Source organism: Littorina saxatilis, linkage group LG7 (assembly GCF_037325665.1).
Source record: "Littorina saxatilis isolate snail1 linkage group LG7, US_GU_Lsax_2.0, whole genome shotgun sequence".
Taxonomy (NCBI): Eukaryota; Metazoa; Mollusca; class Gastropoda; order Littorinimorpha; family Littorinidae; genus Littorina; species Littorina saxatilis.
In genome coordinates, this window is record NC_090251.1 from 17,640,748 (window position 1) to 17,667,080 (window position 26,333).

Here is a 26,333-nt window from a genome sequence, read left to right on the forward strand (position 1 = left end):
ACATGGTCCAACCTTGCATGGTCCAACCTTGCATGGTCCAATCTTACATGGTCCAATCTTACATGGTCCAACCTTACATGGTCCAACCTTACATGGTCCAACCTTACATGGTCCAATCTTACATGGTCCAACCTTACATGGTCCAACCTTGCATGGTCCAATCTTACATGGTCCAACCTTACATGGTCCAACCTTACATGGTCCAACCTTACATGGTCCAATCTTACATGGTCCAACCTTACATGGTCCAATCTTACATGGTCCAATCTTGCATGGTCCAATCTTGCATGGTCCAATCTTACATGGTCCAACCTTGCATGGTCCAACCTTACATGGTCCAACCTTACATGGTCCAATCTTACATGGTCCAACCTTGCATGGTCCAACCTTACATGGTCCAACCTTACATGGTCCAACCTTACATGGTCCAATCTTACATGGTCCAACCTTACATGGTCCAACCTTACATGGTCCAATCTTACATGGTCCAATCTTACATAATCCAACCTTACATGGTTCAACCTTACATGGTCCAATCTTACATGGTCCAATCTTGCATGGTCCAATCTTACATGGTCCAACCTTGCATGGTCCAACCCTGCATGGTCCAATCTTACATGGTCCAACCTTACATGGTCCAACCTTGCATGGTCCAATCTTACATGGTCCAACCTTACATGGTCCAATCGTGCATGGTCCAACCTTACATGGTCCAATCTTACATGGTCCAACCTTACATGGTCCAATCTTACATGGTCCATATATATTATTGGACCATGTAAGATTGGACCATGTAAGATTGGACCATGTAAGATTGGACCATGTAAGGTTGAACCATGTAAGGTTGGACCATGTAAGATTGGACCATGTAAGATTGGACCATGTAAGGTTGGACCATGTAAGGTTGGACCATGTAAGATTGGACCATGTAAGGTTGGACCATGTAAGGTTGGACCATGCAAGGTTGGACCATGTAAGGTTGGACCATGCAAGATTGGACCATGCAAGATTGGACCATGTAAGATTGGACCATGTAAGGTTGGACCATGTAAGGTTGGACCATGTAAGATTGGACCATGTAAGGTTGGACCATGTAAGGTTGGACCATGTAAGGTTGGACCATGTAAGATTGGACCATGTAAGATTGGACCATGCAAGGTTGGACCATGTAAGGTTGGACCATGTAAGATTGGACCATGTAAGGTTGGACCATGTAAGGTTGGACCATGTAAGGTTGGACCATGTAAGATTGGACCATGCAAGGTTGGACCATGCAAGGTTGGACCATGTAAGATTGGACCATGCAAGATTGGACCATGTAAGATTGGACCATGTAAGGTTGGACCATGTAAGGTTGGACCATGTAAGATTGGACCATGTAAGGTTGGACCATGTAAGGTTGGACCATGTAAGCCATGTAAGATTGGACCATGTAAGGTTGGACCATGTAAGGTTGGACCATGTAAGATTGGACCATGTAAGGTTGGACCATGTAAGGTTGGACCATGTAAGGTTGGACCATGTAAGATTGGACCATGTAAGATTGGACCATGCAAGATTGGACCATGTAAGATTGGACCATGTAAGGTTGAACCATGTAAGGTTGGACCATGTAAGATTGGACCATGTAAGATTGGACCATGTAAGGTTGGACCATGTAAGGTTGGACCATGTAAGATTGGACAATGTAAGGTTGGACCATGTAAGGTTGGACCATGTAAGGTTGGACCATGTAAGATTGGACCATGTAAGATTGGACCATGCGTGACCCAACATGTTTTAAAATCGTCACCACGAGTTTTCGTCACACTCAACAATGGGACTTTAATTAGTGTACAGATGCTAGTTGTCTGATTGGTCAGTTTGAGAATCAACAGAGCTCTCGTGGATCCACGGAAACACGTGGAAAAAAACAACAAGAGAAAAAACGGCTTCGCGATGCGCTAAACAATGAATTGTTTACGGTATATAATATTTTATTTACGGTATATAATGTATTATTTACCAAATCATGAATTATATAGCGGAAACCTATTATATAGCTATATAAAGCATTATTTAGTGTAATAATACTATTTCAAGGCAAAAACAGTAAATAATAAATTATTTATCTAAATAATAAATTATTTATCTAAATAATAAATTATTTATCTAAATAATAAATTATTTATCTAAATAATATTTTATTTAGATAAATAATATTTTATTTAGATAAATAATATTTTATTTACATATAATATTTTATTTATCTAAATAATATTTTATTTAGATAAATAATATTTTATTTATCTAAATAATATTTTATTTATTTAAATAACACTTTATTTACATATAATATATTGTTTAGAGAAAACGCGTAATTATTTATAAATAATGAGTTATTTACAAACACAATCTCTTATTTATGCTAAACAATGCATTATTTAGTGCTCTGGGCTCTCTTTTTTCTGTATCTGTAAATAATGCATTGTTTAATTTAAACAATGCATTATTTAGCTAAATATTGCATGATATAGCTAAATAAAGCATTGTTTAGCTAAATAACGCGTTATTTAGCTAAATAATGTGTTATTTAGACATCAAGAGCTAAAAGGGACTTTTGCACCATTCGGATTGCCATAGGAATGCACATAAGTAAGTTTTGATTGGCAGCGACTACTTTTATTTGCCTTTATTTTTATGGCGCACATTTTGTTTTGGCCTTCATTTTGTGGTCCACAAACTGGAAATGTGGCCCACAAATTTTTGGCATTATTTTTGTGGTCCACAAACTGGAAATATGCCCCACAAATGTGTGGGCTTATTTGTTGGATTAATGACATCGAATGCCAAGGATACACATTTATGTTCAAGAAATTTCCCAACAAAAATCCTGATACAATCACAACAAGAATTATCTTAAAACTTCACACTAGAATTTAGTGCACTGTGTATACACTAACCTTTACATTCCAGCTATGTATTCAAACTTCAATAATATACAACATAGTAAATCATTTACCTTAAGAGACCCGTCTCTTGAAAGAGTGCGTGTTCCCCGAACAAGACCGACACACGCTGACAACCTTCCTGGTTGAAAATCTTAAGCGCTGCAATCTTTCTAGTTCATAACCAGCTCTATTTCTCAAACTTGTAAACACAACTCATGACAAGCTAAAGCTATTTTTTCGTACAACCCACGAAACCCGTGATAATGCTTCTTCTGTCACCTACGCATCGCAATTCAATATTTAGGGAGGTTAAAATCACGACGTGTTTCACATCACACATATCATACCCACATCTTTGTGACAAACGTTTTAATAAACGTGTGGCGTGCTGATCTAGGTAACGATTTACAATAAGTGTTATGTGATGATTGTGTCTGGGTAACGTTTTACAACAAGTGTTGTGTGTTGAGTGTGTGTGGGTAACGCGTTACAACAAGGGTTTTGTGTTGATTGTGACTGGGTAACACGTTACAACAAGTGTTGAGTGTGTCTGGGTAACGCGTTACAAGTGTTGTGTTGATTGTGACTGGGTAACACGTTACAACAAGTGTTGTGTGTTGAGTGTGTCTGGGTAACGCGTTACAACAAGTGTTGTGTGTTGAGTGTGACTGGGTACGTTACAACAAGTGTTGTGTGGTGAGTGTGTCTGGGTAACGCGTTACAACAAGTGTTTTGTGTTGATTGTGACTGGGTAACGTTTTACAACAAGTGTTGTGTTGATTGCAGCATGGAGGAGTGCGAGGCGCTGTGTACACGTGTGGCCATCATGGTCAACGGCAGAATGAAGTGTCTGGGCACCACGCAGCACCTCAAGTCGCGCTTCGGTCAAGGCTTCACGCTATCGGTCAAGATGGGCATAACGCAGGACGATCAACTGGCGCCCTCTGAACCCCTCGTGGCCTACGTCCAGAGTCACTTCCCCTCCGCCAAATGCTTCGACTCTGACCAGGGCTACGCACACATCCAGGTCCCGGACCCCAAAATGCTCATGTCGGACATGTTTCGCGCACTGGAGAACGCCAAGGACGCGCTGAACGTAGAGGACTACAACGTGCGTCAGACTTCTCTCGAGCAGGTCTTCCTCTACTTCACCACCGGCCAGCAACAGCAACACTAGGGAGGGTCGGAGGGAGGTGTGTGGGGGAGGGGAGGGGGGTCGGTGGGTGTGTGGGTGGGGGTGGGGGTTGTTACTGCCACTGTGGAGGCTGCTGGATGGCTGGGGAAAGTGCGTGTGTGTGTGTGTGTGTGCGCCAAGCTATACTGTGTGACAATTTGATCTACAACCATACGCAGTTACAACGTTACATCGTGATGGTGTTTCCATAGAAAATGACAATACAATGGACCCCCCCACACCCACCCCCACCCCCAATGTAAGACCTCCCCAAAAACTTAGAAAACCAGGTCTTACAAAAAGAAGAAAATCTTGATATGTGACCCTCCACCACGAAATGAGTCGCATGTCACCTCGCGCGGTTCTGCGCTAGGCTTAAAATAAGTCCGGGGAGTGTCTGGTAACAGTGTGAGGGTCACCTTAGTCACAGGCTTATAACTCAAACAGTTTTCGCTCTTTTCTAAAACGGTTTTCACCACTGGATAGAGCATAAAAACCTCTTTAGGAAAATGTACAAATGTGAAAATCATGCAAAGGTGACATGCGACTCATTCCGTGGTGGAGGGTCACAAATGGGGTACAGAGGTTATAAACAGAACGTATGGTAGTGCTGGCTTGTCTCTTGCGTTGTTTTTGTTTTTATTTCCTGCCCGGAAGCTTACTCGTAACGACCCAATATGTTGTTACGACATTGCTGTGAACTTTGCTGGATCGATGTGGAAATATGCCACCTCACTCATTTTTTGTGCTGATTCTGTGAATTTTACACCTCAAACCATATCTATTGCAATTTGCTTATTGTTGTTTATGTGTGGTGATATCCATCCTAATCCTGGACCAAGCACAACCCGAGGGGATGGGATCTCTATTGTTCATGTAAACACTCGCAGTCTTCAATATAAGACACCGTTCCTTGAGGCCGAATTGGGGAAGTTTGATATAATAACTGTATCTGAGACCTGGCTGTCGGACAAAGTTGACCAAGACTGCATCTGCTTAAAAGGTTACCACCCTCCAGTTAGACGTGATAGGCCCGGGGATTCCCACGGCGGCGTTGCCGTTTATGTAAATAATAATCTGATTTGCAAACCGAGGATCGACTTGTGTATACCTAATTTGGAAGCGATCTGGATTGAGACTAAGTTGGGTCAAGATACTCTTCTCGTTGGTGTGTTTTATAGACCACCGAGTGCAACCGTCGACCATTGGCTTCTTATCAACGATTCCGTTCAACTTGCCATGAATACCCCACATAAGTTTATTATGTTTGGTGATCTCAACGCTGATTGTACTGTTAACCCCCCGTTTCATCTGCGGGAATTAATGAACACAAACACAAAGTTTATCTCAGTTGATATCAGAACCCACTCGAATAACCGATACCTCGTCAACTATAATTGATCTGGTATTAACTCCGTGTCCTAACTTGGTAAAAAGAGTTGGTGTTCTACCACCTGTATGCAGTGACCACTCGTGTCCTTTTGTATATTTGAATTATGACGTACCGTCGGGTGGTTCATTCAAACGAACACTATATAATTATTCCAAAATCGATGTTGACAAGTTGTTGCAAGATATGGAAAGTGTAGATTGGAATAATATAGTCGATTTAGAATCCATTGATGACGCCGCTGAAATGTTTCCGATAAGTTAATGATGATAGCTAAAGAGTGTATGCCTGTAAAGGTAGTGACAATGAACGGACACGATGCTGTATGGATCACCGAGGAAATCAAAAAGTTGATTAGGACAAAAGCAATATATTCACGCATTAGCCAAACGTCTGGATACTGTATGGTGCTGGTCTCTTTTCCGACGGTTGAGAAATAATTTGACTGATGTTATAAGAAAAAGGAAAGAAGAGCACATTAGGGAACTAGAAAATAGAATATTGTCACCTCATAATTTTGGCAATAAAGACTGGTGGAAGGTAGTCAACTCTTTTTTGAAAAAGAAAGGAATGAGTACAAATGAGATTCCGCCGATTGAAAGCAATGGAATTGTTTATTACTCTGCAGAGGACAAAGCCGAGGTTTTTAATGAAGCATTTCTACGACAGTCGCATATACAAGGTCATGATGATGACGTTCCACCAGTTGAAGAAGAGCCTATTTCCATTAGTCCTCTCGTGATAACTACCGAAATGGTGTACGCTGTTCTAAACAACCTCGATGTTAGGAAAGCAGTAGGTCCTGATTTGGTTCACAATAAACTTCTTAAACTTGCTGCTTGTATTATTTCAAATCCGCTTGCAACCCTTTTCCAGAGATCGTTGGCTGAGGGAAAGTTTCCGAAAATTTGGAAAGTAGCTCATGTGAATCCCATTTATAAGAAAGGTGAAAAAGAACACTGTAGTAACTATCGTCCGATTTCATTACTCAGTTGCATTGGAAAAGTATTGGAAAAATGTGTTCAAGCCCATGTTTTTCGATATCTCACAGAGAATGATTTATTAACGGTTTCTCAGTCAGGGTTTATTCCTGGTGATTCAACTAGTTTTCAGTTGTTGAGTATGTATGACGATTTTTGTCAATCCTTAGATAAGCAGTTGACGACTCAGGCTGTTTTCTGTGATATATCAAAAGCCTTCGACAGAGTGTGGCACAAGGGTTTGTTGCATAAATTATATGCTATAGGCATAAGAGGTGTTTTATTAAAATGGTTTGAAGATTATTTGACAGGCAGGTTACAAGCCGTTGTTATCCAAGGCAGGAAATCGACATACGGACGTGTTTGTTCAGGTGTTCCCCAAGGTTCTGTTCTGGGGCCCTTGTTGTTCCTTGTGTACATTAACGATATTGTCATTGATATCGAATCTGTCATTAAACTTTTTGCTGATGATACCAGTTTGTATTTATCTCTAAATGATGCAAACACGCGGTCACAGATCTTGAATGCAGACTTAGCCAAAATTGCACACTGGGCGGAAAAATGGAATAATTTAAAAACAGATTTGATGACCTTTTCTGGAAATAGAATGCCTGAAACCCTTCCTCTTGTATTTGATGGAACAATTCTGAGAGAAAACCACGTTCACAAACATCTTGGTGTACTGATTCAGAGCGACTGCAAATGGGAATCACATGTTCAGTCAATTATATCTAAAGTACGTGTTCTTCTCTCATGTTTTCGGTCCTATAAGTATCGCCTTAGCCGAAAGGCACTTGAACTTATGTATAAATCTTTTATTATTCCCCATTTTGATTTTTCTGACGTCATTTGGGATAACTGTTCTGACAGATTAGCTACTTTATTAGAAAACTTGCATCTTGATGCCATAAGAACCATTATAGGTGCAGTTCGTGGCACGAGTCACCAAAAAGTGTACGATGAATCAGGATTTACAACACTGAAGGAGAGGCGAAAAAGACACAAATTGATTTTGTATTTCAAATTAGTTAATGCACGCGTGTCACCATACTTACTAGAACGTCCCCAGCAAACACACAACGTGAATACGACGTTGCGAAAATGTGAATTTTTCGTGTCATTAGGAACGTTGCGAACTTTACGTGAAATTTACGTTGAGCCAACCAAAAAACGCAACGTAAAACCAACGTTGTGTCATTGTGAGATTTTGGTGTTCTTTCGAGTGAAATGAAAGTTTTACGCCCTCACGGCAAAGCCATTAGGGGCATGTTACACGGGAAGACCCGGCTTTGTATGAAAATAAAAAATAAAAATGCGGGGGAGGGGGGGGGGGTGTAGACAGCTGGCTGCCGGCTGCTAGAGGAGACCTGAAATGGGCTTGGGACCTGGTTGGGTCGTCTTGGGTCAGTGCTGAAATGGTTACTTTTTTGGCTGTTGGCCGAACGGACACCCGGGCTTCATATTTTTGCATGCATGTATTCGTGTTTCCAAGGCCTGAGGCTTTCGCTGTGACCCTGGGATCTTTATCGTGCGCATGCGTGCACACGGGGGTGTTCGGACACCGAGGAGAGTCTGCACAAAGTTGACTCTGGGACACACATCCCGCGCCGAACTTGGGGGTTGAACCCACGCGGATAGTAACAACCGGTTTTAAAGCCAGCGCCTCTACCGACTGGGCAAACTCCCCCCCCCCCCCCAATTTGTTGGGGTCAAGAAGTTCCATGGAGGGCGGGGGGTATGGAGTAACACATAGTGTTTTGCTCAGAACATTCCCACCCATGCAGAGCCGCGCTATGGGTACGCATTACCGTGAAGCTGGCAGTCAGTGCTACCAAATGTCGTCTGTGTCTACCACTCGGTGGTGACTTAATGTGGGTCTATGTAAGCAGATGCCAGCGCAAGCAATCTGATGCAGAGTCAGGAGGCGGTTTGGTACAAGAGAACCTTAGAGGCCACAGCCTCGGCCGTCTAAGGGATCTGTGTGTCTGGAGGCACATTTGGTTTCTGAGGTTCAAGCGGAGCTGTTGCCTCTGCTCCCAAGTTCCCGTGTCTGGAGGCGTTTTTGGTATGGTAGCAAACCTGTAGGTTGGGGCCTCTACCTTTCAGGATGCCAGGACTACAAAATGTGTGTCTTGGGACACATTTAGCTTAGGATTCCAGAAGTGGATCTGTGCTGTGCTGGGTCTGCTGCAAGCACACTAGAACCAGCTCGCAACAGTTGAGGTGAACAAATTGGTGACCAAGACCATCATCGGTTTCTCTCCGAGTGATGGGTGTGGGCGGAGAAAGTCTCCCAGACTGAGAGCATTCTCCCTTCTGTAGCGGATGAGACTAGACATCTCTTCCTTGAGAGTGTCACAACCTTCAAACACGTGTGTGAGGTGTCCAGTCTTGCCACACTGACAGACTACCTTGTCCCAGTAGATGCGGCTGCTGACCGTGCGCAAGCGACGCAACAGGCTCATGGGTCTCGGGGGGAGTGGGAGGTGGTGCCCTTTCCTATTGTAGGGGAGGTGTATCCATCCTCTCTCTTCACATGTTTGTGACAGTGTCTGATCTCTTTCCTCTCTTTTTAGCTTGGCTAGCAGCAGTTTGGCTTCCTGGCAGGAGAGCCGAATGTCTGTCACTGGCATGGTTGACATAGCCGCTGCTTTTGCTGCTCTGTCCGCCATTTCATTTCCCCGGATTCCTGTGTGGGATGGCAGCCACATGAGGGAAAAGTCTGTTCCTTTTGTCATAATTTGGTGGGCTAAGAAATGAATTTCAGTTTGCATCTCTCCTCTGTTCTTGGTGCCATGTGCAAGTGCTTGCAACGAGGATTTTGAGTCCGTAAGGATGACCACCCCCAGGGGTGGGGTTGGCAGATCGTTTATCAGTGTGCAGGCCATGTAGATAGCAAATAACTCTGCAGAGAAGATGCTGATCCCCTTGTTTAGCTTGTATTTTCGTGTTATATCAAGTCCAGGAATCGACAAGGCACACCCAGCCTCCCCTGACTGCAGGATCGAACCATCTGTGAAGACCTGTAGGTGGCTTTTAAATCGTTGATCGATCTTTTCTTTTGCAACTGTGGCTAGCAGCAATGGGTCTTCTGCCTTTTTGAGGCCGTCTCCATAGTCTATGATCAGATTTGGGGCTTCCAGCAGCCATGGAGGGTAAGGAAGAGTACCACCTGTGACCAGCTTTTCCTTGGACAGGCCACTCTGTTCCCATATGCCCTTCACATGGTTGTATATTGGGAGCACTGTTTGGTATGTATGAGTCTTGGACTCAAGAGCTTTGTATTGCATGTGGTCGGTATCTCCCATGTCTGGGGTAAATACTTCCACTGCCGTGTTTGGGACACAGTGTATTCTGACAGCCAGCTGTGCACATCTGAGGTTGCATTCCTCTTTCAGTGGCAGCCATCCCACTTCCTGGTAAAGTAGGGTGGAGACTGCCGATCTGGGGACCCCCAGCGCCACTTTGAGAGCGGCTCTTTCTACTCTTTCAAGCTTTACCCACTGACTGTCAGGAGCTGCAAAGAAAGCCTCTTGGCCATAGCTGAGGCGCGACCGAACAAGGGCACGGACAAGATGGATCAATGGTTTTCCGGCTGCCCACGACTCTCTGCTCAGAACCTTTATCAGGTTTAGAGAGCGTTGAGCTTTTCTCACAAGTGAGTCTATGTGTGGGCCCCAACTGAGAGAGCTTGTGAATGTCACTCCCAAGAACTTGGTTTTATCTGCTGGCACCAGCTGCACCCCATTTATGGTGATGGAACATGTCCTTTTGACAAGCTGCACTCCTGTGAAAGCCATGAACACGGTTTTTTCGGTAGATAGCTCAAAGCCATTCGTCTGCATGTAGTCAGCGATTTGGTCGACTTTTTCTTGGTACCGCCCCATTTTTGTTTTGATTGTTCTTTCTGACTTGCAGTTGACTGCTTCCCAGAGGGCCATGTCATCGGCAAACAGAGACAATGAGGCCTCCTTGAGGTTCAGATTTGCTGCATCGTGGACCATGATGCTGAACAATATGGGGGCTATGATGCTTCCTTGAGGCACCCCCATATCTAGGACATGTGTTTGAGAGATGGACTGCCCCACTCTAACAGCCATGGACCTGTCTGTGAGGAATTCCTGGACAAATTCCAGCAGGCGCCCTGAGATCCCCATGTTGGACATTTTCTGAATTAGCTTTCCATGCCAGACCGTGTCAAATGCTCTTCTAATGTCGAAGAAGGTTGCCAGCACTGTTCTGCCTCGTGCTTTAGCCTTCTTGATGTGGGCTGTAAGTTTTACCACATGCTCCATGCAGGCTCGACCCTTTCTGAAGCCTGCCTGGCAGAGGGGAAGAATGTTGTTCTTTTCAAGAAAGTGTTCTAGTCTGTTTTTTACAATTCTTTCGTATACCTTGCCAAGGTGAGGTGTGAGTGAAATTGGGCGGTAGCTTGTCGGCAGGTGCCGGGGTTTACCGTCTTTGGGAAGAGCAATCACCAGAGCGTTTTTCCAGGCTGAGGGAAGTTTTGAGCTCGCCCAACAGTGCTGGTAAAACTGTAGCAGCACTTCCAGCATGGGCTCAGGAAACCGGCGTATCATGTTGTATGAAATGGGGTCTAAGCCGGTTGCGACATTTCCGGATTTGATTCCTTGGATTGCCTTCCTCAACTCATTGATACCCAGATCCTGGTTTATCGGCAGTGAGTTGTCTGCTGCTGCTCGCCCGAATTTATCTTCTTCCTTTTGACGGTAATCAGCGAGCGACTGTGGCATGTGAGCTGCCTGACTGACTTTTGCAAATGTCTCAGCCAGCACCTCGGCCTTCTCAAGATTACTTTGTGTGTACTCATTCCCGTTCAGCAAAGGTTTTTCAGGCAAGAACACTTTCCTTTTGAATTTTCGCAGCTTGGTCCATACAAGGGACGCGTCTCCTTGGTTATGCACCTTTTTACAACAGAAATCTGTCCAGTAGGCTGCTTTTGCCTGTTCATTGACCGCAGCACACTCCTTTTCAACTTCTTCGAGGGCTGTTTTATTGGAGGCTGACTGATTCTTCTGATATGCTTTTGTAAAACGCCGTTTGCGCTGCACCGCAGCTCTGCATTCTTCATTCCACCAGGGGAAGGTGCCTGTTCTCTCTTTTGAGGCCCAGAAGCGCGTTTTGGAATAGCTTGATCAGCTGCACTGAGGATTGCCTGTCTGATGTTACCATAGTACTGGTCTATGTCATTGTCTTTGAACTCAGTCTCTCCACATATATGCGTTAGAGTCTTCTTGAACTTCTCCCAATCTGCTTTGGCACAGATGTACTTTGGCGTACGATCAACTTCAGCAGGATCAGGGTCAGCTTCATGGATGGTCGCGTGTATCAGATAGTGGTCAGATCCGAGTGTGTTGGGGTAGACCTGCCAGTCGATGGTAAGGGCAAGTTCGGGGCTAACCAGGGTAAGATCAATGGCAGATGATCTGTCTCTTTGTCGCTGGGCTTGTCTGGTGGCCGTGCCATCATTAAGTAGCACCAAATCTGAGATGCTGATGTCTTCAGCCAGCTGAGTGTCAGGGCTACTTTCTGCGTCAGCGTCCCACATCCGGTGGTGCGCGTTGAAATCCCCCATCACTACCCAGCTGCCCGAATCTGACGAGAGCTGAGTGAGCCAATTGGTACAACCCTGTGCCTTGCAGCCCCTGGGATAGTAGACGTTCACTAGATTAAGTGGCCTCCTTCCCCGCATGGAGATCTGCACTGCACACATGGAACCAAGTCCTTCCATATCTTGCATTGGTGGGTCTATAAGCTTGTACTTGAGGTCTGCCCGGATGTATGTGGCAACATGTACTCTCCCATTGTCAGCCAGGGCAACCTCGGGTGGGTAGTAGTAACCTTCCAACCGTGGGAGGTTTCCTATCCTATCCGAGGCTGACTGTAGAGCAACAATATCAGTCTCAAAATTGTTCAGATGATCTACTAACAATGGCAGCCGGCTGCTAAGGCTCAGCGCATTCCACTGTAATAAAGACAGGTTTTTACTTTTCCTGGGCAATCGTGTTGAGTCGGATGGTGCCCTTTTGTGAGCCAAAGACGGACGATTTGCATTAGTTGGGCCCCCCATTGATGTCACTTGTAAAGCTAATTTCTTCCCCTTCACTCAGAGGAACCCCCGAGAGTATTGCACATAGGGCCTTATGACTGGCTGTTGCCTTGAAATGGAAGTCTGGTTTACCACAGACAGTCCTGCCCAAGCTCAACAAGCTGTCCAGGAGTAATTTGGGATCATGCTGGGCTTTCGCATTGGCCATTAACGTAAGGGCCTTGGTAACAAAAGCTGCCGGGTCCTCACTGATAGGTGCTGCTGGCTGGGCATCCAGCTTAGACAATGCCAGTCTAGTTAGCCGTGACTCAATCTTTTTGCGTTTCTCAAACACACTTTCAGCCATTCTAGTGACGTCTCCCTGGATGCTCTGTCGAAGTTGTGGCAGTAGCCGTTTCACCAGATCATCTTCTTGCATGTTATCATCAGGTTCTTTGTCTTGACACGGGGGTGAATGGTTCCCCACTTCCATGGTATCACCTTGTACTGGTCTTTGTTCTTTTGCTCGTTTTGTCCTATTTCTTTTCTTTCTTGGTTTTCTTTGGATCTGTTGTTGTTCCTCTTCCTCCAGCCCCTCGTTGGGCTTCTTGAGGGAGGAAGCAACTTTTTCTTGTGTCGCCTTGTCATGAACTTGTCTATTGGGACCTTCTTGAGGCTGTTGGTTCCCTGCAATGCTGTTATGCCTCACTGCGTCAGCATAGTCAGTCCTGATAGGTAGTAACAGCCCTTCCGGGCGCCAAGAAGGGTCATGTTGCTGGAGAGGGGTAGGTTTTGGTACCTGCATGGCCCTTCTTTCATCTTCCTCCATCAATTCTTGCTTTGCTCTCCGCATTGCTTGTGCAAATGGCATGTACGCTGTCCCTCGTATTTTGTTGGCCCGTTGGCGCTCTTTGAGGGCAGGGCAACCCTGGTAGGCGGCAGAGTGGTCACCTTTGCAGTTGATACACTTTGCAACAATGCAGGGCTCTTTGTGTTTTTCAGACCCACATTTTTGGCAATGGTCACTTTTTGATTTGCAGTCAGCCCTCACGTGACCAAACCGCTGACATCGATAGCAGCGTGACACTGGTGCCACATAAGGTGTCACAAGGTACTCCTGTCTGTTAATCATCACAATTTCAGGCAGTAGTGCCGCCTGAAATGTCACCCTCACTGCCTGAGAAGGTTTACCGTTGCGCAGTTTCAGCCTACTGCAGTTTTTAATGAGCCCAGAGCGCTGCCCATCAGAGTCAATCACTTGATTGATGGATTGTTGCAACTCCTCCATCATTACAATTGTGGGGATTCCCTTGATGACTCCATCTGTTGTTGGCACTGGGATGGTGCATTGCACCTTGACACCACCAAGATCTGTGATCATGGTGAGTCGATTTTGCTGCACCATAGACTTGCAGCCAATAATCCACTTGCGTGGGTTGAGGGGCCTTACCACGAGGACCTCTCCCACCAGGTGGCCCACAGTTGTCGCGAGTCGGAACCCAAGACCCTTAAGGGTAGCCATGGTGGACTGGCAGAGATCGGTCATGATGACTGGATGCTGTAAAAAGGTTGGTACAGGCTGGTTCACCATTTGCTTGCGAGAAGTTCGCCGGGCTGCCTTCTTCCCAGTGCCCTCAGAGGCCTGGCTGTTTGTGATGGGGCCCCCCGATGTGGAGGAAGTGTCTAAGTTGGGAGAGCCCCGTTGGGACTCGGGCACAGCGACCCCTGTTTGGTTCTTTGCTGGTGAGATGGGAGGAACAGAGTCAGGGGATACCCCATCCTCATTTAGGCCACCTCCAACTCTTCGTTCGTCACATTGTATTCTGGTTGTCCTTGTCTCTCTGAGAGTTGGCGAAACAGTCGATCGCCATGCAGAGTTTGCCGGAATGTGTTCTTTCGACGTTGTAATACAACGTAAATTTTACGTGAATTTCACGTTGCATTTTGGTGTCTTACAAATGTTGCGAAGATTACGTGAAATTTACGTGGATCCAACCAAAAAACACAACGTGAAAGCAACGTTGCGTTACAGTTGTGTTTTTTTGTTTTTTACACGTTGGTACATAACGTAAATTTCACGTGGATTCCACCTTAAAAAGCAACGTAAAATCGACGTTGTATTATTGTGATTTTCTGGTGTTCGAACAACGTTGGTATACTCACGTGATTTTCACGTGAAATTCACGTGATTTAAAAACAAAAGTTAGTTTGATACAACAAACGTTCCTACAACGTAGTTTCAACGTAAGCACACAACGTTGGGGTTTGATTGATCGCCAACGTGCCCTCAACGTGAAATCCACAACGTAAATCCTACGTCAGTCATTACCAATTTTTCACCTGCACGGTTTCGTATCGTTTATCAAAGAAATGTATATATATATATAAAGCCTTTGAAAATTACGTAAGGTGAACAGATTTTCAAATACAGGAGATAGATATGTGCGAAACTATCACCGAATAACAAATGACTCAGTCAGACGTTATGAAATTAAGCGCCGATGTACCGCGCAATGTATTTGATTGCTTAATTTGGCGTTCCAAATGCGTCCGGGTACATTTTCTGGCATCATTAATGCATCAACGAGAATTGAAAAGTAATGCTAAAAATATAATTGTGTACGTTTAAAGTTGATCTACTGTGCTCATCAAACCTCTTGTTGTATTTTGTAAATTGGCGAGAGGGGGGCAGAATACATGAACCTAATCTCTGTGATTGTCTATACGTGCGTGTGTGTGTGTGTGTGTGTGTGTGTGTGTGTGTGTGTGTGTGTGTGTGTGTGTGTGTGTGTGTGTGTGTGTGTGTGTGTGTGTGTGTGTGTGTGATTACACGTACGTGTTAGTGTGTGTGTGTGTGTGTGCGTGTGTGTGTACACGTGTAAGTGTGTGTGTGTGTGTGTGTGTGTGTGTGTGTGTGTGTGACATCAGTTTGTGTTTGTGTGTTTGTGGGTGGCTATGTGTGTGTGTGTGTGTGTGTGCGTGCGTGCGTGCGTGTGTGTGTGTGTGAGTGTGTTTGTGTCCCTCGGCGCGTGACAATATATCTGCCAATAAGTTGAACTAAAACAGGGTTCAAGTGGGAATTACACCTGAAAAAGCAGGAAGGGAGCAGAATACATGTTATGAACTCCGTTATTTATTGTTTGAAATGTTATAACCTGGGAGAAGTCACCCTCGCACCCCGTCCTTAGTTTCTCTTGACCTACCTTTGAAGTATTCTTGAGGACATGACTAGACTACCCGATTGCGCCAATTGCACGGCATAAGAGAGCGCCGTTCCACCCGGCCGATTCCGCTATAGACGTCACGCGTCCAAGGGAGGTAATTTTCGAGCCAGCTGCATTGACTCAGCCAAGAACGCAAACTTTCTTCGATTAAAGGCATTGTAGCATGTCTAAAATCATAGGACTTGTGTTATCAAGCTTTTAAAATCACCAAGTAACTTTTAAGAATAGTTTCAGTTACATGCGAACTCATTCTGCTGAACGGATTTTGAGAGCCAGTGCCCATGCAACAGCCTTTAAATGCACCTCTTTCCTTTTTTCATGTTCTTTTATGGTTTGCCGATTTTGTTAACATTTTTGCATTCATGATGAAGATTTTATGGTGACTGTACAGAAATGTACGTCCTCTAGTTTCTAACCTTCCAAAAATTGGGGCTGGGGGTCGGGGGAGAGAGAGAGAGAGAGAAAGAGAGAGAGAGAGAGAGAGACAGACAGAGACAGAGAGACAGACAGACAGACAGACAGATAGAGACAGAGAGAGAGAGAGATAGAGAGAGACAGAGAGGGAGACAGAGGGGAGAGAGGGAGACAGAGAGAGTCAGAGAGAGACAGAGAGAGACAACGTCGAAACTTTGTCAATCATTTTGGTTTTTTCACCTGCATTTTTAGTTTCGTAATATTCTATTCAATTAATGTTCGGTCAAACATAGAGGTTCACTAATTGTGTAAGACGAAAAGAGTATAACATAAATGGATATTGTTTCAAGGAATTTGCTGAGTTAAATGGATTTGCGAGTGCGAAACTTTCCCTCCCAAAAAAAGACGCGTTACTAACCGACAGTGTTCTCCGGTGATGGCCACGGTCGACTTTGTGTATCCCAAATTTGGTTTTCAACTTTGATGAACACTTTCAGGACTAAAATATTCATCGTAATCAACTCGAAGGTAAGTTGTTTTCAGTTGTTCCACATGAGACGTTATCACTTATTGTACTCCATGTACACATGCACAGATTACTTGATTGTCGAGACCATGATTGGAATGGAAACGGACCGGCCAAAGATGGCGGGTCTTTCCAATAGTCACAATGTCAGCCCTAACTCAGTTCAAGGGATACACATTCTTTTAGACTCAACTTTTGAGTCAGTATAGCGAAACAATGGGTCACAAGCAGTGGAACACAAAGGAAAAACACGTTTCACATAGACGGACGCAACCTTTAGAAAGCTGTTTAATCAGACTAGCTCAGTGCATGAGACTGAAAGCGGGGGCGGCCATTGTTATCTCAAGTACTTAATTGGGCATTTTACGATCTTGAGGGAGGACGATGTATCCAGACAAGCTGCTTCAAGTTCAAGTGAATCTGCCCAGCGGACAGTGGTATGAGAAGAATTCAGAACTTGACACATTGGCTCATTACATACTTGACTGTCTTTTGTCGACCTGTTCTGTTACTCAATCAAGTAGGCAGCCGAGATACCCTGCCGGTGTCACGATTTCATCTTTCGTCTGTGTACATATTTCCCCCTCGACATATACTCAAGACTGAAATGTTGTTTCCTGGTAAAATTAAGAAGTGAAATTATTTAAGGACGAAAAGCATGTCAGTTTCTTGCATGTGAAGAAAATTGGTGGTAAAATTTAATAGATTTCAACCCCAAAATCGAATTCTTCGAAAACGTGTACTGAGTGGTTAATTACGTCCCTTGAGTAAGAAGGAAACATTTTAGGATGAATCAAATTTCTAAGTTAATTAAAACAAATTGGTTGGACAAATTTGGCCCCATGAATGTAAGGTACACAAGGTCGCTCATCAGTACTATCGAAGGGTGTTTTTTTGTTCAGTGTAGAGTTTCTACTTGATCAACGAGGCCGAGAAGCGAAATATCAACACGGCGAAAGATGAAAACGTCACACCGGGGGAGAGAGCGAGACAAAGAGGAGCTATCGGGTGGAGAATGGGGAGGTGATTCGGGGAGGGGGGATTATAATGTGTGTTATTTGTAAGGAGGAGAGAGTGAGACAAAGAGGAGCTATCGGGTGGAGAATGGGGGAGGGGATTCGGGAGGGGGGATTATAATGTGTGTGTGTGTGTGTGTGTGTGTGTGTGTGTGTGTGTGTGTGTGTGTGTGGGCGGCAGGTTGGGACGGCATTTTATCAACGAACGTACGAAATAACAAAACAAAATAAAGAAAGAACAAACAAACAAAAATTAAAACCTGACACATGCAGGTTTGTGTAGTCATTCGTTAGACTGATTTTAACCTGTCTTAGACGACTACCCATAGTCTTTTCACATTCACTGATTCAATCAATCAATCAATATGAGGCTTATATCGCGCGTATTCCGTGGGTACAGTTCTAAGCGCAGGGATTTATTTATTTATTTTTGTATTTTTACTTTGTGCAATTTATATCGCGCACATATTCAAGGCGCAGGGATTTTTATCTATGCCGTGTGAGATGGAATTTGTTTACAAAATACATCACGCATTCACATCGGCCAGCAGATCGCAGCCATTTCGGCGCATATCCTACTTTTCACGGCCTATTATTCCAAGTCACACGGGTATTTTGGTGGACATTTTTATCTATGCCAATACAATTTTGCCAGGAAAGACCCTTTTGTCAATCGTGGGATCTTTAACGTGCACACCCCATTCAAGTAATGACACACTCGGACTGTGTGTGTGTGTGTGTGTGTGTGTGTGTGTGTGTGTGTGTGTGTGTGTGTGTGTGTGCTACCTGACGGATTTTGATGAACATTGGTTTACATATTCTTGAGAGCATTCGCTTGTGTGGCTGTTCTCCGATATTTGATAGCGTTATTTGATGTCATATTGTCCCCTTTGTAAAAGTTGAGCCCGCACTGTCAGAGAGAAGAACACATGAATATAATATGTAGAAATCGCAAACCCGGCCAGAAGGCAGACACGGACAAAATGTAGGATGCTGATACATGTAAAATATGTGTCTGATGCGAGTATAGGCTTACTATGTTTACAAAAATTGTGAATAATATCTAGCCGAGATGAATCGCAACCTTTGTACCTCTCCCTTTATTTAAGATTTTTCCCATTCTTCTTCGTGTTAGTTGGACTATATTCTTTCTTTTTCTTTTTTCTTCCAGCCACAACACAGATAGCGTAATAGCGGCTGTTTTATTCATTCTTCTGTCTCGTTCCCTCATATTCGCATGTGATATTATGCCACTCCTTATGAGATTACACCCCCCCAAACTTTGTTGCTAGACCTTTGTTGAGGAGAGAAGAGGCGAGGAAAACTGGTATGAAGTACAAGTCAAAAATCGCACCTTGATCTTACCTGACTCATTTACGGCACTTGGCAGTCTTTTGTCGGGCTTTTGTCGATCGCTTGTCCACTTGGATCATAAAATTACGGACATGCTCCCCCCTCCCCCTCTAAACTTTGCCAAAATGGGTCCTCTTGAGACATCTCGCGTATGAGAACAAAAGAAAACCGAACGGGCAAATCATATGGACAACACATGTTGGATTTCTTCTTAGGGTACGCTCACCAGTAAAAAAAAAATGCAGCCAATGTTTTCTCAAAAAGTTGTGTTTGTGTGTGTGTGCGCGTGCGCAGGTTTTTAATGTACTGTTTCGTTGAGAGGATCGTGGGTAGTGTTTTTCCTCTTTATTTTAAAATGTTCATTACAGACATATAAGACAAAATAAAGAAAAAGAGAAAAATACAGCAAAAAACAATTCGCGTAAGGCGAAAATACAACATTTAGTCAAGCTGTCGAACTCACAGAATGTCCATAGAGGGGGAATCGAGACGAGGGTCGTGGTGTGTGTGTGTGTCTGTGTGTCTGTGTGTGTGCGTGTGTCTGTGTGTGTCTGTGCGTGTGTGTGCGTGTGTGTGTGTAGAGCGATTCAGACTAAACTACTGGACCGATCTTTATGAAATTTTACATGAGAGTTCCTGGGAATGATATCCCCGGACTTATTTTTCATTTTTTCGATTAATACCTTTGATGACGTTATATCCGGCTTTTTGTACAAGTTGAGGCGGCACTGTCACACCCTCATTTTTCAATCAAATTGATTGAAATTTTGGCCACGCAATCTTCGACAAAGGCCGGACTTCGGTATTGCATTTCAGCTCGGTGGCTTAAAAACTAATGAGTGAGTTTGGTCGTTAAAAATCAGAAACTTGTAATTGACATTATTTTTTATCAAACGTTCCAAAAACAATTCCATCTTATTCTGCGTCATTATCTGATTCAAAAAACATATAAATATGTTATATTTGGATTAAAAACAAGCTCTGAAAATTAAAAATATAAAAATTATTATCAAAATCAAATTTCCGAAATCGATTTAAAAACAATTTCGTCTTATTCCTTGTCGGTTCCTGATTCAGAAAACATATAGATATGATATGTTTGGATTAAAAACACGCTCACAAAGTTAAAACGAAAAATATAATATAATGTATTCTTAAACGGATTTTTGTTTTGGAGTACATTTTTCATTCAATTTTCTGTTCATGTTTGCTTGCTCTTCATTTAAACTGTACAATAGCCGCCATTTATATGTATTTTTCTAGAAAACTGTAAACACCACTATAAGCATTATGCTTGTTGTTTACTCTATATGCGTTTTTTATTTGTAAATAATGCACAAACGTTGAATGCAACAGTTTAAACCAAACGAAGAGAGGTACAGAAAAGCGTGCTATGCAGCACAGCGAAACCACTATGTACAGCGCTGAACAGGCTCGTCAGTTTCACTCCGTTTTGCACAAGCGGCGGACTACGGTCTTTGTGAAAAAATGCAGTGCGTTCAGTTTCATTCTGTGAGTTCGACTGAGCTTGACTAAATGTTGTATTTTCGCCTTACGCGACTTGTTGTTGTCCTCAGTTGCATGCAGGCTGCTTCAACCCTGAGTTGTTTTGCCTTTTTACATTTAGTCAAGTTTTGATTAAATGTTTTAACATAGAGGGGGAATCGAGACGAGGGTCGTGGTGTGTGTGTGTGTGTGTGTGTGAGTGAGTGTGTGTGTGTGTGTGTGTGTGTCTGTGCGTGTGTGTGTGTAGAGCGATTCAGACTAAACTACTGGACTCCGATCTTTATGAAATTTTACATGAGAGTTCCTGGGAATGATATCCTCGGAAGTTTTTTTTCATTTTTTCAATAAATACCTTTGATGACGTCATATCCGGCTTTTTGTAAAAGTTGAGGCGGCACTGTCACACCCTCATTTTTCAATCAAATTGATTGAAATTTTGGCAAAGCAATCTTCGACAAAGGCCGGACTTTGGTATTGCATTTCAGCTTGATGGCTTAACAACTAATTAATGACTTTGGTCATTAAAAATCGGAAACTTGTAATTAAAATTATTTTTTTATCAAACGATCCAAAAACAATTTCATCTTATTTTTCGTTATTTTCTGATTCCAAAAACGTATACATATGTTATATTTGGATTACAAACAAGCTCTAAACATTAAAAATATAAAACATATACATGTAGATATGATATGTTTGGATTAAAAATACGCTCAGAAAGTTAAAACGAAGAGAGGTACAGAAAAGCGTGCTATGCAACAGAGCGCAACCACTTCCGCGCTAAACAGGGTCGTTAATTTCACCGCCCTTTGTACGAGCGGCGGACTACGGTCATTGGGAAAAAATGCAGTGCGTTCAGTTTCATTTTGTGAGTTCCACAGCTTGACTAAATGTAGTAATTTCGCCTTACGCGACTTGATCTTTTTCCCACACACTTTGAACACGAGCGAGTACCAGCAATAGAAAATTAACAAAACACCTTCCTCGATCCCCCTCTTATGTGAAATGAAAGCGGACGTTTTCAGCGTGCATTCCCTTGAATTGACTGAATGGTTAATCATGCTTCTGTGATCTTGGGAGTTGTGGTTTTTTTCTGTGACATTCACAAACATACAAATGACAGAGTCCGACTAAAGGCTTACTGGAATTTACTGTTGAGTAATAAGTGTGTCATCTTAGGACCATGCCAGTGCATGGGGGATATCTTGGATACAGGGCGGACAGGCTTGCAAGCAATATATAACTCTGACTGTTGACCGTCGTTGTAATTTCCCACTTTGTAGTTGTCAAGGTATTTTAACATGTGGGCTTTATATTTTATAAGCGTGTACAAGAGCATTGTTAGTAATAACGCGCGCTATTTTTAGTTAAAAAAGGGATCAACTTGGAATGTGCACCCGACATTCCAATTTGTTTTCCCCTTTCTAATAATGGGTGAATTTGTTTTATTATAACTGAATTGCTTACAACCGAAATACCCACATGCCGAAATAACTGAAATAAAAAAAAATAAACAAATAGACGAATAGGGAAATGATACATCTTTCTTTCTTTATTTGGTGTTTAACGTCGTTTTCAACCATTCAAGGTTATATCGCGACGGGAAATGATACATAAATAAGTTCATAAATGAATGAGTTAATAAATGCGTTATGGCGAAATTTAGATAACAAATTAGGAACTTTAACATTAATTTCAAATTAACTAACCAAATAACAAGATCAATAGGTAAAGTGTTTTGTATGGGGGATGTAACAAAATGAGGAACTTGAAAACCACCATGTAGGTGTCCGACATTTGCTGGTGTCTTGTTTGCAATGATTTCAATTTGGTTCCAACATTTTGTTGTCGTCGTCGTCGCTCTTGCTGTCTTTGTTGTAGTTGTTGTTATTTGGGGGTTAAACGGGAAAAGGGGCAGAAATATGTTGGACTATTGAACGATCGTTTTCACGCTAGGTGTCGGTCTTCAAGTACAACGCGGGGTAAAAGTACTTAATGGAAATCCATAAGCTATGAGTTCAATAGATAATCGTTATTTCGAGCAATTTCCATGTCTGAACATCCCACGGATATCCGCGTGCCACCCATCATTTCCTTTTACACGACAAAGTCGTGTCGTAACAATTCCCTTCCACCCTCCCCCTACCCCTCCCTATACACTTGATAGTCCTCAACTTCGACCTACGGCGATAGGGGGATAATTGAGACAGCACTCTAAGTAGCTTTCCAGGTTACTGAAAGACTTTGATTTTGATCACAAGTTTTGGAAACTGTGAGCCCTTTCATCCTCAGGGAGACAGACGGACACCGCTCCTGTGTACAACGTGGGATTTAGAGCGGGTCAAAGTTGAATCAAACTTGCCACATTCATTTCTTGCCTCATGATTAGCATGCATCGTTCACTGCTTATTGTTGTTGTTGTTTAGAAATCAGTGCGCGCGCGCGCAAGTTTGTATGAATGTGTTCGTGCGTGAGTGTGTGAGTGTGAGTGTGTGTGTGTGTGTGTGTGTGTGGTGTCGGTGTGTGTGTGTGGTGTCAGTGTGTGTGTGTGTGTGGTGTGCCAGTGTGTTTGTTTGAGTTCGTGCCTGTGTGTGTGTTTGTGTGTGTGTGTGTGTGTGTGTGTGTGTGTGTGTGTGTGTCATAGTGTCAGTTATTCTTTCTTTTGTCCCAAATCCTTGCTTTCCAGAAACCTGTGATGTCATTCTTCCTTGAAAATTTCTTCCAAAACTTGGTTGTCCAACTTTTGTCCGAGAGATGAGGTCGGAACGGTGGTATGAGAAGAATTCAGAACTTTACACCTTGATGTCATCTGACTGATTGGCTAATTACACACTTGACTGTCTTTTGTCGACCTGGATCATAAAATTGCCGACCATGTTGATTTACCCACCCCCTTATGAACGTGAGTCTACTTGAGACATCAGCGTAGCCAACACACACCAAACCCAAAGTCGGACCATAACAAGTTTTCATTATTTTATGCCTGTCACCCCACCCTTTTACCCCCCGCCTCCGCCCCCACCGCTTACCCCTTCTCAGTTCACAGTTAATTGTCTGCAGCCTAACCCCCCGTGGGAAATAAATCACTCGACTATCGTCGCCTGCTTCTGATGACCGCTCTAAATAATTTGTCAGATAGCAGTGTGCAAAATACCCCGTTGAGTGTACATGTATTACCTTTCCTATATGCTTAGGACACGTGCCTTTTCAAGTCATTGTCAATCACAAAATGTAGGTCTTACAACACAGCCACTGATTTTCAGGTGACGGTATCAATGCCGGGTCCCTGCTCTGCGAAAAAAAAAGTGTTTGCATTAATCGGAAGAAACATACTGCATAAGCGTAATTTATGCAGAGGTATGATGTTCTTAAGCAGTGCTTACTAAATTCATTGATTAGATTGATTTTATATCTGCTGCTCTGATTAGTGAAATATTCAAAAATGCTATCATGCTATTTTGGCACCGTCATGGCTTTGTAGACTTATAATATATCTGCGTAATTGATTTCAACTCTTAGAAATCAAAAGTATAAAAAATTGTATTGTGTCTCCTCTTGTCGTTAAATAATCACAACAACTGTAAAACAAATTTGCTTTGATAAAGCTCCCGTTTTTCTCTCAGAATTTTGCTCATTTTTGTTTTGTTTACATGCCCCAGACACAAAAACTACAAAACGATTCATAAAAGTTCCGTTCCATGCATTCCATCTCCTCTCAATCTAAGATCCCCCCCCCCCCCCCCCCCCCCATAGACCCTCCCCCCAAAGTTTTCCGCTAGCCTCTTCGACTTTTCCCAACGAAGCGTACAGGAGCGGGGCAATCAGGAGCCTTTGCAATTTTATGACCCGTCTGAAAGAAGTGATTGACTGGACACTGTCAAGTGCTCTTAAAGAAGCGATCAGATTCGTGAGAATCACAGTGTGACATTTGACAAGAGGTTGACGGAAGTCTGGCAACCAGATGTTAGAGGGAAAAAATAAAAGTGAGATCGCACGTGTCGGACAGATGAAGGTTAGAAAACAAGGCGAAAATACAACATTTAGTCAAGCTCAGTCGAACTCACAGAATGAAACTGAACGCAATGCATTTTTTCACAATGACCGTAGTCCGCCGCTTGTGCAAAACGGAGTGAAACTGACGAGCCTGTTCAGCGCTGTAGTGGTTTCGCTGTGCTGCATAGCACGCTTTTCTGTACCTCTCTTCGTTTTAACTTTCTGAGCGTGTCATATCTATATGTTTTTGGAATCAGGAAACAAAGTTTGATTGTAATGATTGCTTCCATTTTCTGTGCACCTTCCACCTCTACAACATGCATACACTTGATAGTCTTCAACTTCGACCTACGGCGATCGGTGGATAATTGAGACAGTACTAGCTCCGAGGAGCTTTCCAGGTTACCGAAAGACTTTGATTTTGATAACAATGTTGAAAAGGCTGTGAGCCCCAGGGCCGGACTACCGGGGGGGTTATGGGGGTTGCGCACCCCCCCCCCCAGCCTAAACATGTACCTTACTTATTTAATTTTTTTTTATTATTGCTTATTTTATGCCGTTTCATGCAAGGAGCGACCATTTTCCTATCTCAGAATATGACCTACCCGTCAGCTTCAGGGGGCTTCGCCCCCTGACCCCCACAACGAGGGGGGGGGGGGTTTCTAGGGTTTCCGAACCCCCCCCCAGCCAAAAAATAAAAATATTGAATGAGGTATGCATTTCTTTATTTTACATTGAGTTTCAATTTTTGGGGTATTAATCAGTGACAAAATCTGCTGCCTGAAACTGGTAATGATCATCCTCAGAATGCACCAGATTGCACCATTTTGCATCCTTTTTTTCAAAATTTTCCGGGGGGGCATGCCCCCGGACCCCCCTAGCAAGCTAGGCGCTTTGCGCCGTCGGCTCGGCGCTCCGCGCCTTCACACCCATATCTTCACAATATACTTTTGAAAAAAACCAGTCATAAAATGAACTGATCCGCCCCTGCCGCCAGGGGGGATGTCTCCCTGGGCCACCACTCGCAACCCCCCCCCCTCCTCTTCGCCTAGTCCGGCCCTGAGCCCTTTTATCCTCAAGGAGAGAGACGGACACCGGCCCCTATAATGGGCTTTAATTGGAGCGTGTCAAAGTTTATTGCATCCTGATCAGCATATGAAACGGTTATCGCTTATTGTAGTTGTGTATAACTCAAAGAAGTGGGAATAAGGTGACGCGCTAGTGTGAGTTTGTGTGTGAGTGTGTGTGATTCGTATATATATAGCAGTAACGGATGTTATTTGTGTTTGGACAATTACAAACATTTAATTCTTGTACACAGATTAAAGACAGTTTCCCTTCCAGGTCAAATGTCTTAATGATGCAAATACAAATAAAATACCCCCAAACTGTTCTGAAACGATCAATTTTCGTTTGAAATACTTCATTTCTTATGGAAGGAATACACACTGGCACACAGTCTTTTGTTGTCTTGGCTTGCGGCCTAAATCTGACACAACAAGGCTCGAAGAAGGGACATAATGCTTCATTTCATATATTAAAAAGAAATACATGTAGTGTCAACACTCAGTTGGCAGTAGGCCAGAGACATAGTAGGCAGTGGAAAGTTACTAAAAAGTGACCTAAGTTGAAAAGATGTGTATTTCTACTCCAGACATTATGGAGGCTCTGGTGTCACTAATATCAATGTGCTGTCTTTGCTTTGTTTAGCGACCAGCATCAAAGAGGCGCATAGAGGACTGCCTGGGAGAAGAGGACCACCAGGACAAAGAATGAAA

At 43.4% G+C, this 26,333-nt stretch overlaps 1 protein-coding gene across 1 annotated transcript in view; it reads left to right on the top strand.

Annotated features, from left to right (window-relative positions):
• Positions 1 to 4,118, top strand: part of LOC138970137 (phospholipid-transporting ATPase ABCA3-like) — a 184,847-nt gene extending 180,729 nt beyond the window's left edge. Inside the window, exon 10 of the mRNA XM_070342619.1 lies at positions 3,717 to 4,118. Coding sequence (XP_070198720.1) covers positions 3,717 to 4,107 — 391 coding nt within the window. The 3' untranslated portion in view covers positions 4,108 to 4,118. The remainder of the gene's footprint in view (positions 1 to 3,716) is intronic.
• Positions 4,119 to 26,333: the final 22,215 nt, after the last annotated feature.